Source organism: Stenella coeruleoalba (genome assembly GCF_951394435.1).
Source record: "Stenella coeruleoalba genome assembly, chromosome: 2".
Classification (NCBI taxonomy): Eukaryota; Metazoa; Chordata; class Mammalia; order Artiodactyla; family Delphinidae; genus Stenella; species Stenella coeruleoalba.
The window spans coordinates 41,082,259-41,094,297 of NC_137147.1; the positions used below are offsets into that span (position 1 = coordinate 41,082,259).

General features: G+C 39.9%; 1 protein-coding gene across 4 annotated transcripts in view; it reads left to right on the forward strand.

Moving 5' to 3' along the window:
* RTN1 (reticulon 1) overlaps positions 1 to 12,039 on the forward strand; it is a 239,981-nt gene that overhangs the window by 202,239 nt on the left and 25,703 nt on the right. The window contains exon 1 of one of the 4 annotated variants that reach the window (XM_079914447.1): positions 4,067 to 4,647. The exons of the other annotated variants lie outside the window; for them this stretch is intronic. Coding sequence (XP_079770573.1) covers positions 4,587 to 4,647 — 61 coding nt within the window. The 5' untranslated portion in view covers positions 4,067 to 4,586. Of the gene's footprint in view, positions 1 to 4,066; positions 4,648 to 12,039 lie in introns of those variants that run through there. 4 annotated transcript variants of the gene reach the window in all.

A 12,039-nucleotide genomic window follows, 5' to 3' on the forward strand; every position in this document is an offset into this window, starting at 1 on the left:
TTCATCACACCACCCCCCGCCCTGCCACTTTCCCTCCTTGGTGTCCATACGTTTGTTCTCTACATCTGTGTCTCAATTTCTGCCCTGCAAACCGGTTCATCTGTACCATTTTTCTAGGTTCCACATATATGCGTTAATATATGATATTTGTTTTTCTCTTTCTGACTGACTTCACTCTGTATGACAGTCTCTAGATCCATCCACGTCTCTACAAATGACCCAATTTCGTTCCTTTTTATGGCTGTGTAATACTCCATTGTATATATGTACCACATCTTCTTTACCCATTCATCTGTCGATGGGCATTTAGGCTGCTTCCATGACCAGGCTATTGTAAATAGTGCTGCAGTGAACATTGGGGTGCATGTGTCTTTTTGAGTTATGGTTTTCTGTCGGTATATGCCCAGTAGTGGGATTGCTGGGTCATATGGTAATTCTATTTTTAGTTTTTTAAGGAACCTCTATACTGTTCTCAATAGTGGCTGTATCAATTTACATTCCCACCAACAGTGCAGGAGGGTTCCCTTTTCTACACACCCTCTCCAGCATGTTTTGTTTGTAGATTTTCTGATGATGCCCATTCTAACTGGTGTGAGGTGATACCTTATTGTAGTTTTGATTTGCATTTCTCTAATAATTAGTGATGTTGAGCAGCTTTTCATGTGCCTCTTGGCCATCTGTATGTCTTCTTTGGAGAAATGTCTATTTAGGTCTTCTGCCCATTTTTGGATTTGGTTGTTTGTTTTTTAATATTGAGCTGCATGAGCTGTTTATATATTTTGGAGGTTAATCCTTTGTCCTTTGATTCATTTGCAAATATTTTCTCCCATTCTGAGAGTTGTCTTTTCATCTTGTTTGTAGTTTCCCTTGCTTTGCAAAAGCTTTTAAGTTTCATTAGGTCCCATTTCTTTATTTTTGGTTTTATTTCCATTACTCTAGGAGGTGGATCAAAAAAGATCTTGCTGTGATTTATGTCAAAGGGTGTTCTTCCTATGTTTTCCTCTAAGAGTTTTATAGTTGACATTTAAGTCTCTAATCCATTTTGAGTTTATTTTTGTGTAAGGTGTTAGGGAGTGTTCTAATTTCATTCTTTCACATGTAGCTGTCCAGTTTTCCCGGTACCACTTATTGAAGAGGCTGTCTTTTCTCCATTCTATATTCTTGCCTCCTTTATCAAAAATAAGGTGACCATATGTGCATGTGTTTATCTCTGGGCTTTCTATCCTGTTCCATTGATCTATATCTCTGTTTTTGTGCCAGTACCATACTGTCTAGATTACTGTAGCTTTGTAGTATAGTCTGAAGTCTGGGAGCCTGATTCCTCCAGCTCTGTTTTTCATTCTCAAGATTGCTTTGGTCATTTGCAAATGAAGCAACTGACAAAGGATTAACCTCCAAAATTTACAAGCAGCTCATGCAACTCAGTATATAAAAAACAAACAGCCCAATCCAAAAATGGGCAGAAGACCTAAATAGACATTTCTCCAAAGAAGATATACCAAGATTGCCAACAAACACATGAAAGAATGCTCAACATCACTAATCATTAGAGAAATGCAAATCATAACTACAATGAGGTATCACCTCACACCAGTCGGAATGGCCATCATCAAAAAGTCTACACACTATAAATGCTGGAGAGGGTGTGGAGAAAAAGGAACCCTCTTGCACTGTTGGTGGGAATGTAAATTGATACAGCCACTATGGAGAACAGTATGGAGTTTCCTTAAAAAACTAAAAAGAACTACCATACGACCCAGCAATCCCACTACTGGGCATATACCCTAAGAAAACCATAATTCAAAAAGAGTCATGTACCACAATGTTCATTGCAGCTCTATTTACAATAGCCAGGACATGGAAGCAACTTAAGTGTCCATCGACAGATGAATAGATAAAGAATATGTGGCACATATATACAATGGTATATTACTCAGCCATAAAAATAAATGAAATTGAGTTATTTGTAGTGAGGTGGATGGACCTAGAGCCTGTCATACAGAGTGAAGTAAGTCAGAAAGAGAAAAAAAATACCATATGCTAACATACATATGGAATCTAAAATAAAAAAGTGGTTCTGAAGAACCTAGGGGCAGGACAAGAATAAAGACACAGACGTAGAGAATGGACTTGAGGACATGGGGAGGGGGAAGGGTAAGCTGGAACGAAGTGAGAGAGTGGCATGGACATATATACACTACCAAATTTAAAATAGATAGCTAGTGGGAAGCAGCCTCATAGCACAGGTAGATCAGCTCTGTGCTTTGTGACCACCTAGAGGGGTGGGGTAGGGAGGGTGGGAGGGAGATGCAAGAGGGAGGATATATGGGGATATATGTATAGCTGATTCACTTTATTATAAGGCAGAAACTGACACAACATTGTAAAGCAGATATACTCCAATAAAGATGTTAAAAAAAAAAAAGAAAATACCTGGGACACCTTCTGTACTGAGGCTGATGTCTGTGGCTATCATTGGACTGTCAGTGCCTCCTAGTGGCCAAGGTTCCAAAGGATTCCAACTGAAAAGTGGCCAGGACAGGAACAGCCCACCTGGCAGCTCTTTCTCTCTCCTTCTGAGTCTTGTCCCCCACCTATTTGCAGTTTGTCCCAGCCCCACATCATGCAGTGAGAATTCATCATCACATACCAGTCATTTCATCATTTTGCTGATTGAATTCCCAAGCATGACCATGATGATGAAAAAATTGGGAGGCAGGGGGAGGGAGAGGGAGGAGGGGGGAGGGACTATAAATATAACAAAAGCCACTAGCACCTCTAGAGCAGGTCAGTTTGAAAAGTGCTGTGTAATAATGTGGTCCCTGTTCTTCCTTCCCATCAGCCCCATGGGAGCTCCGACAAGCCCACTCTTTTAGGAGACTTCAAATGCTCAAAAGTGCCAAATCATCCTTCTGAAAACATTCTTTATTAAGCTTCCTTAAGAATAATTTCACATGTTTTACAAAGATATGCAGAGGCTTAGCTGGTTTCTCTGGAGGCTTTCATTCTAGAAAGAACACGCATGATCATAAAGATCATATTTTAAAGTGTATATCGTTCATAAAATGAAAGATAAATCATGTCCACAAGCATAACCTTGAGATTACTGTCATTAGGCTCTTGCTGGCACAGGATGTACAGACGTAGATTTGGGTATGGGAAGGAATGGCTCTGTAAACTGCAGAGGAATTGTGGAGGCTCCACTTCTCCATGAGGGAGAGAGAAATTCTGTGTAACAGATAAGGCCATGCTACAACAAATGAAGTGGGAACTCTTCCTTCTATGTACCCCTTTGGTCCCCAAGGCATCCTTTGTCCTCATGCTATGTCTTGTCTCCTCAAGGGTCCCCTCCACCAGGACTTTCTTTCCCTAGAAAATGCCTATATTCCAGTCCTTTCTCTGTGCTATTTCTACCTTTTCCTCACCAAAACATACCTATCCCCTGTCCATTCTCTCAACTGCCTTGGAATATAATCCGATAAAGTATTTCATGCTAAGATTTGAATAGTAGCTTACTACCTATTTTTCTGCTCCTCCCATTAACATTTGCATTGTAACTGGGAACACCTGAAGCCCTTGACGCACAAGGCTTGGAAACCAACTTTATCTCGCAAATTATACACACCACCCATGCCCATCACCCCTCAGCACTCAATCTCAAATATGATGTTGAGGAAGAATGCCCTTTGCTTCCCTGAGTTCTGTTTGGATGTCCCCACAACTGACCACTCTTGGAGGGTCACTGCAGTGGCTAATAACTCCGTGTGTCAGAGTCCAAAGGCTTTGATCTGGAGCCTGCTGGCGCACCACATTCTGATATTATTTATTCATTCAACCCACAAACAGAGCTGGAGAAGAGGGGTTAACAGGAGAGGACACGAACCCTCAGGGTTTCTTTGCAGTGATTGCGGCTTGCCAAGGAAGGTTTTGGATAGCCGTGGCCTATTCCAAAAGAGGGAAAGAATCTGTCAGTTGTTTGGAAGATGTCAAGCAATTAAAGTGTGACCACAATGTAAAGAATTGGGGGCGGGTGGAGGGGGAAAGTGAGTAAGCGCTGCGGCAATTAGGGCACATGATGCTGAAAGCCTGAGATTTGTACTGCCATCAACTATGTCTTATCCAACAAGTTTCATGGGTTTCTAAGACATTTCTAGAAAAAGCACCATGCCGTGCCGGGCAGGAAGTCCCAGAAACTGCCCAAGTGTTGTACTCTCATCCCTACCCTTGGCCCTTTCTCCTCTTTCTCCTCTTTCTCCCAAACTTCGCACCCCCCGGTCAGCTTTTGTGCCTTCCGGGTAAGAACCGGCTTCACCATCTCTCGGGCAGCGAGCCTACGCTCTCGCCTCTAGCGGCGCCCGCATCCCCGAGCGCGCAGGCCGACCCGGCACCGCGCCGCGCTGATTCGCTGCCTCGGAGACTGCGGTGCCCGCGACGCGCCCGCCCCTCGCGGCGCACGCCGGCTGGTTCAGCCTCAGTCTGTCTGCAGCCGCGGCCACCGCGAGCAGCGCTGCAGCCGGGGCACCGACGCCTCAGTGCTCGCTCAGCGCCCCCGAGGACGGCAACGGCGAGCCCCTAAAGCGCGCACGATGCAGGCCACCGCCGATTCCACGAAGATGGACTGTGTTTGGAGCAACTGGAAAAGTCAGGGTATTCTCTTTATTTCAGTTGTGCATGCCTGCGGCGCACGGGAGCGCCGGGACCCAGACTCGGCCATTGTGCATCATTTCACCTGTGGGACCTATGCATGCTTTATACCCAAGAGCTTTCTGATGGGGGGAGTAAACTTGTTCTGTCAAAAATCAAAGTGGATGGTGTTTGATTTTTGTGGGGTTTTCCCCTTGTCCTGTCTTTTTTAAAAAATCCCCCACCCCCACCCCTTTGTTTTCTTGTTGTCACGCTAGTATTTTAAAAAATGCATCTTTTGCCTCCTCCTGGAGCTCTTTTGGGATCCTTTAATCGTTCAGTACTTGTTTAATCTCTTCTTATTCCTGGAGTTAAAATGCTTTCTTATTGTTCCATGCATCCCAGTGCATTTAATTTATGCCTAAAGGTTGAAATCTCCTGGTAGAACCATTAGCTGAGAAGGCTGTAGTGCATCCTTTTAAGAGGGACACACCCATTTTAGGCTTATTATTTGTGGTCACACAAAGGAAACTGGAAATGCAGAATAGCTCTCGAAATCCTGAAAATATGATGGCGTAGACACATATTAGGATGATTCACTTTGAAATATTTCAGGGTTTTTTTGTCTTTCATTGGGGTAACCTGTAACTACTGTTTATTAATAATGGGTATATGTGGAACAAATGGAGGGAAATTAAAAAACAGTGCCAGTTGCCCTCTGGTATAACAGATTTATTTTGAAACAGTCCATATTAGCACTGGGTGTGGCCACCCTCCAGCCTTGCTTGGATTGCTTTTCAGCCATTTTTATTCAGCCTCATACTTCACACATCTCCATCTCTCCTTTGTTACATTAAAATTCTCTCCTTCATGCTCAGTGTGAGATTACTAGGAGAAAGAGAGACTTTGAAAGAATTACTTGTTGTAAACTTGGATGTTTGTAATATGAAGTGTCTTTTAATATTTAACAAATATGGTTCTGAAGAAGGTGCGTTTGACTTAACCTGCAGGGTTGCAGCATCCCTCAGGGGGCCAAGAATACACTGGAGCAGGAGCTGATTTTTTTTTTTTAAACCTGGCATCTTCCTCTTGTAATGTTATATCATAGAAAGAATGGGATGTCTTTTAATCTTTAATGCCCCAAGGAGTTTTTCTTTGGTAAATCTTTTAAGCAGAGAAAAAGTAAACATGAACCTCAGAATTAAGAACATATTTTCTCTGTCTCTTATTTGTTGGTTGGGTGGCTAAGACATAAAATACAATAGTCTAGTTCAAATTATTTGGGCCTATTGGAAATACAACTGTCAAAAGTAAGTAAATGAACCTAATAAATTTAAATGCCAGGAAATAAGAAATGTATGGCCATTCAGGGGGCATAATTTTAGAGAATGATGTCAACTACATGAACTAGCATATGTTTTATACAGGAGGCATCTGTGAAAATTCTTGGTAACATTTCATTCTTGTTATGTGTTTAGACTCAGCCAGTTTATTCCGTATACACACTCAGCATACATCTATGGCTTGAAAGAATACCAAGTTTAGTTGGACATAACAAACTTGGTTTTTAGACTATGCTTATGGATTTCCTCTATTCTTACCAAAAGTAAGTACCAAAAGTGGCAGATTTTCTGCCTTATTTGTATAAGATGTAAGACACTATTTCATCACAGTCCTATGTGTTTTGCCTCAGTTGACATTCTCACTGGGGGGGAGGTTAAAAAATGTGGACATTTATAATCAGAAAATAACACAAAATGCCATAATTTGTCCATTGAAGACAATCGTTTTCATTTCCACTATACAGCTGCTTACGAAGATTGATTCAGGATCATTGAGGGTCTTTCCTACTCTGTGACCTTTGATAGTGTTCAGTACCATTGATTTCCTTTTGTCAAATAGAACAAAGCCATTATCCTGAAAATTAACTAATAACTGGGTGGGTGGGTTTATAGGCATAAAAGAGAAATAATAAGTAAATTATTCCTGTTTCTCCCTACTAGGAGAACTTTCACCTAAACTAAAATCTACAGTAAGATTCTTGTTTAGCATTTTCAGTGTATCTTCATTTTAGTTCCCTCATTATCAAAAACAGTTGTTCTTAACACTGGCTGTATATTAGTATCACCTGGGAAGTTTTAAAAACCCATGAAGGATGCCTGGGCCCCACCCTTAGAGGTTCTGATTCAGTTGAGCCAAGCATCAGTATTTTTCAAAAGCTCCTCAAGTGAATTTAATACATAATCAGGGTTGAAGCCACTCATGTGTAATAATTCTTAGCCCAATCCATAGACCAGCAGAGCAAGGTCTAGTATACAAAGGATGAAATGGGTGTGATCAAGGAGCAGCTGTGAATGCAGTTAAAAGAAGTAAGTATTAACATTGTTGATAATGTCCTCTGAAGGTATTAAGAAGTGAAAGTTTTGCTTGGAAAAGGGAATAAAAGTGAGTTTCTGTTTTCTCCATGTTAAACAGTTCCATGGAGAAATTTGCAGCCCATTGGATATGTCATGAAGACTGTACTGAAACTAATACAATGCATCCTAAAAACTGTAGTATACATGCAAAAGGAACCTTATATTTATTTTACTAATATATATGATTTTAGCTGTAGAAAAGAATGTTTAAAGAGAGACTAAAGTCCACATTATACTACATTACACACATTCTGTTCCCAGTTTAAAAAAATGATACTCATACCCAATTGGTTAATAAACCAAAGCCCAATCTACTCAGTGAAGATGAAATAAGACAATAAGCTAATAAAACGTGGCAATCTTCAGATTACTATTATTATTATTAAATATTGACATTTATTGGGCACTTTTACTGAGTGATTTACTCGCATCATTGCATTTAATCTTCATGAATCCTATGATGTGTGAGTTGTTTTATTATCCCATTTTACAGGTGATGAACTGAGGCTTCTGCCAAGGCACACAGCTGGTGATGCCAGAGGCTGGATTCAAGCCTAGGGCTGTCTGACCCCAGAGCCCCTTGATTCTTGCTGTTTTACCATCTGCCTCCGAAGTAGATGGCTTCTTCCTCAATGGTTTTTCTAAAAATGTGAATTATCTAGGTAATGGGGGGTGTTAATAACCCGTCAATTTACATACTTTTCATTTTGCCAAACATCTTATCATTTGAGCTTTTCAGTTTACTCTTGAACAACATGAGGCTCAAAGAGGTTAAGTGACTCGCCCAGAATTTTTCGATAAGTGGCAAGTTGAGTAATGAAAAGGTGACTCTGGCCGCGAATCCAGAACTCTTCCTATCTCAACGCTCACTACTTCTTTCACTAATGCTGAGTTACAGAAAGTGAACTCTCCTTTCACCTTCAAAGATATTTTCACACAGGTTACCTCTTTAAAGACAAAGCAAAATTGAGCAGTTGAGGCAGTGATCTTGACCAATTTATGCCATTGTTGTCATCATCCCTATCATCAACTCATCATTAAAAATTCTCCATCAGGGCTTCCCTGGTGGCGCAGTGGTTGAGAGTCCGCCTGCCAATGCAGGGGACACGGGTTTGTGCCCCGGTCCGGGAAGATCCCACACGCCACGGAGCGAATGGGCCCGTGGGCCGTGGCCGCTGAGCCTGCGTGTCCGGAGCCTGTGCTCCACAACGGGAGAGGCCACAACAGTGAGAGGCCCGCGTACCGCAAAAAAAAAAAAATTCTCCATCAGTATTATCCATGTGTTGGTCATTGTCCTAAACTCTTGTTACATATCTTAATCTCATATCTTCCTGAGATTATTGTGTTACTCTCATTTTATAGAGGACGAAACTGAGGATTTTAAGGCTGAGATGGCCAGTAATTTGCCCTAAGACTTAGGTGGGTCCCAAACGCAGAGCAGTCTGATCCCCAAACCTACACTTTTAACCACTTTACTATACTACCTGAATCCAAATGGTACTAAGGCAGGGGAACAAAGTTTGACTAGAACCACTTATCCATATCATTTCACTTGTGCTCCAAAGATTGCTGTTTTCCAGATATCGCTGTACATGACAAGTTCATGGGCAGGACACTTGGCAATGTGGGGGGCTGAGGCTAGTGGTCAGCTCCCACTTTACTGCACGTGGCAGCATTTTGTACTTACAGGTTCCCATGCCTGTAAAATAGTGAAGGGTGAAACACTTTCCAGGAATATAATCTTACATGTTTCTGATTTTGTTAGAAAATAAAATATTTTGAAAATTTTATGCTGGCCTACAGTTCTCTGTGGAAACACTCTTGAGGGTAGTCTGTTCTCAAAGGTGCTAGTTCAAAATGGCCAAGCCTCCCCAAATACACAGAAGAAATGTCTGTTGTAGCCACAGGAATTGAAAGAAATGCTTGTATTTTGAAAATGGCATTTAATAAAGACAGTTTATCACACAGACATAAAGGCAGACCAATCCCACCTTTTATCAAGGATTTACTTGGATTCAGTATTATTAGAATACTTGTGCAAACATTACAGCATAAATAATTGCATTTACAAACTCCCTCTCTGCAGATTGTAATGAGGTCTGATGGGAAAACTGGCTTAGCTGAGGATCTAGGGATTTTTTTTTTAACGAAACAAAATTCTCATTGTACAGATAATATACCAAACGTACGTAGGTATTACTCCATTGAAAAATAAAATTCTCCTTTTTCACAATGTATTTTCATTTTCAAGAGAATCTTTATAATGGAATATTTCAAAATTTGGGAGTAGAATAATGGCCTTACTTGTTTTCTAAAAATAATACATGCACATTATGAAAATTTCCATTTCTACAAAGAGTTTCAAATGAAAGCCACAAATCACCCAAAGTCCTACCACCTAGAGTTAATTAATGTTAGTATTTGCTGAATATCTTCCAATATCTGTATACCATATAAAATGAATCTGTAGAACTAGGTAGGGAACAAAAACAGCTTTTATTAAACAAGATTGTACATATCTCAAAAAGTATTTAAAATAATTTAATGGGAGAAACTGACATGAAAGAATTGCTGAACTTCAAATATATATGTTTCTTTACATTACGAGCTATTCCTTACTAAAATTAAGAAAAAGACTATGATAAATATCAATAGGTTAGAATCATTTTTTATTACATGTTGTGGTTTTAGACTGTACAGATGGACTCTCTGCAGTGTCTTTTTTTTTTTTTTTTTTTTGCGGTACGTGGGCCTCTCACTGCTGTGGCCTCTCCCGCTGCGGAGCACAGGCTCCAAACGCGCAGGCCCAGCCGCTCCGTGGCACGTGGAATCCTCCTGGACCGGGGCACGAACCCACGTCCCTCGCATCGGCAGGCGGACTCTCAACCACTGCGCCACCAGGGAAGCCCTTTTTTTTTTTTTAAAGGAAGAGCCACCATGGATGAGAAAGATTGACAGAAATGCCATGCTAAATCCACATCTTCAAATCTATGGTTTTTCTCATAGTTCCATGAACTAATATTTCTTTCATTAAAACCAATAATATTCCTGATATGCCATCACAAAAGCGTTAATTATGAGTACCATACATCAATAGGGGTTGGATGAAATCTTCTGTCTTCTGCAGGCCCTTCCTTCTTCATCATTTTTAAAATGATGCCTTACCTCCCTCCCACTTTCTTCTTATAGTATTTGAAATTATATTCTTTACTCAATTGTTTTTCCTCTTTAGAATAATTAATAAATTCAGGAACAGAATCTGTGAATTGATCTATTTTAAGTTCACTTAAAATAGAATTCTAAAATCTAATGAAAGCTAATTAAATTTACATCACCACCAAATTTCCCATCCTTCTCAACCTGATGTCCTAAGTGGCGTGCATATTTGACCATGTATTAATATTTACATATTGTCACCTTTTCAGTTCTTATGAAAGTACACACAGCCATTAAAAGAAACATGACTACCTTACAATTAAGCTCACAATTTGAAAGCTAAGAATGTGACATTAATAATTCTTTAAAAGCCATCTTCTGCCTATGTGATAGATAATACTAACTACATTAAAACCTTGATCGTTATCATTGTATTCTAAATTTATAGCATATATTTCAAATAAGAAAATAAAATTGTTAGGAGTTTTAGAACTTAGAAGTATAGAGTACTATTTCCCCCAAGTATGTTTGAGCTATAAACTTAAATCTGAGCAATTATCTTACCGTTTCACAAGATAAAATCCTTAAATTCTTCCTTATTTCTTGTGTTGCCAAAGGGGGGAAATAATTCAAGCATTACTTACAAGTTCTTTGCCCAAACTGGTGAACAATGTTGTTCAATGTTGAACAAATGAAAAGTAGAGAATGGACTTGAGAACACGGGGAGGGGGAAGGGTAAGCTGGGATGAAGTGAGAGAGTAGCACTGATATATATAAGCTACCAAATATAAAATAGACAGCTAGTGGTAAGCGGCTGCATAGCACACGGAGATCAGCTCGGTGCTTTGTGACCACCTAGAGGGGTGGGATAGGGAGGATGGGATAAGGAGGGTGGGAGGGACAGCAACAAGGAGGGGATATGGGGATATATGTACACATACAGCTGATACATTCCCTTTGTTATACAGCAGAAACTAACACAACATTGTGAAGCAATTATACTCCAATAAAGAAGTTTAAAAAAAAACACAGACAAAAATAAAAAAATCAAAAGAAAAAAAGAAAAAATACAAATGTAATAGGTTTTTATGTTTAGAATTTATTGCAGTTACACCCATTTCACAATGGGCATACTTCACATGTAGTCATATTTTATCTCCTGCCTTCAGAATCATTTCACCAAACTGCAGATCAAATCTAGTGATAATAAGGGTCAGGAAGGACATAATATTTTATTGAACAGAACGAAGTTACCGTGAGAGATTATTCCTTTTCCTCGTCTTATATATCTTTTTAGTTCAAGAAATATTTTAGCCATTATGGTCTTTGTCAAAATTTTAAAATATATTCTTTAAAAACGAGAGAACCAACAGCAGTCTACCTTCTATTCCAATACAATGATGGATTTTTAAGAAGGTATGGCCCAGACTTAAGATTTTGTGGCTAATTATGACATACAAACCAACCAATGAACAGTTTTGTATTTTGATCCAGTCAGAAAGCTTATTGAAGAAAGAAAAAGCACACAAAGACATTCATTATTCAATACCTTGAAAATCTTTCTATGTGCCTCCCTCAACTACCATGTGCCCAAAGCCTGTCTTTCTCTCCATATGGCCGTGTCTTCCTTTAATCCTAAACGAGCCTATTTGCTGGAGGTTTAGCAGGAGAGGCTGACCACCCAGTCTTAAATACTGGGCCTTACTGGTTCATTTCCTGGCCAGGCCTACTCTACCAAGGTGACAATGGCTTAAGCGTCATTGTGTTAATTTCACAGCATGGAATATGGTCCTAGTAGTTAGAACTAGCAAACAGGAATCACATTCAGCTGTTAAACCCAGGA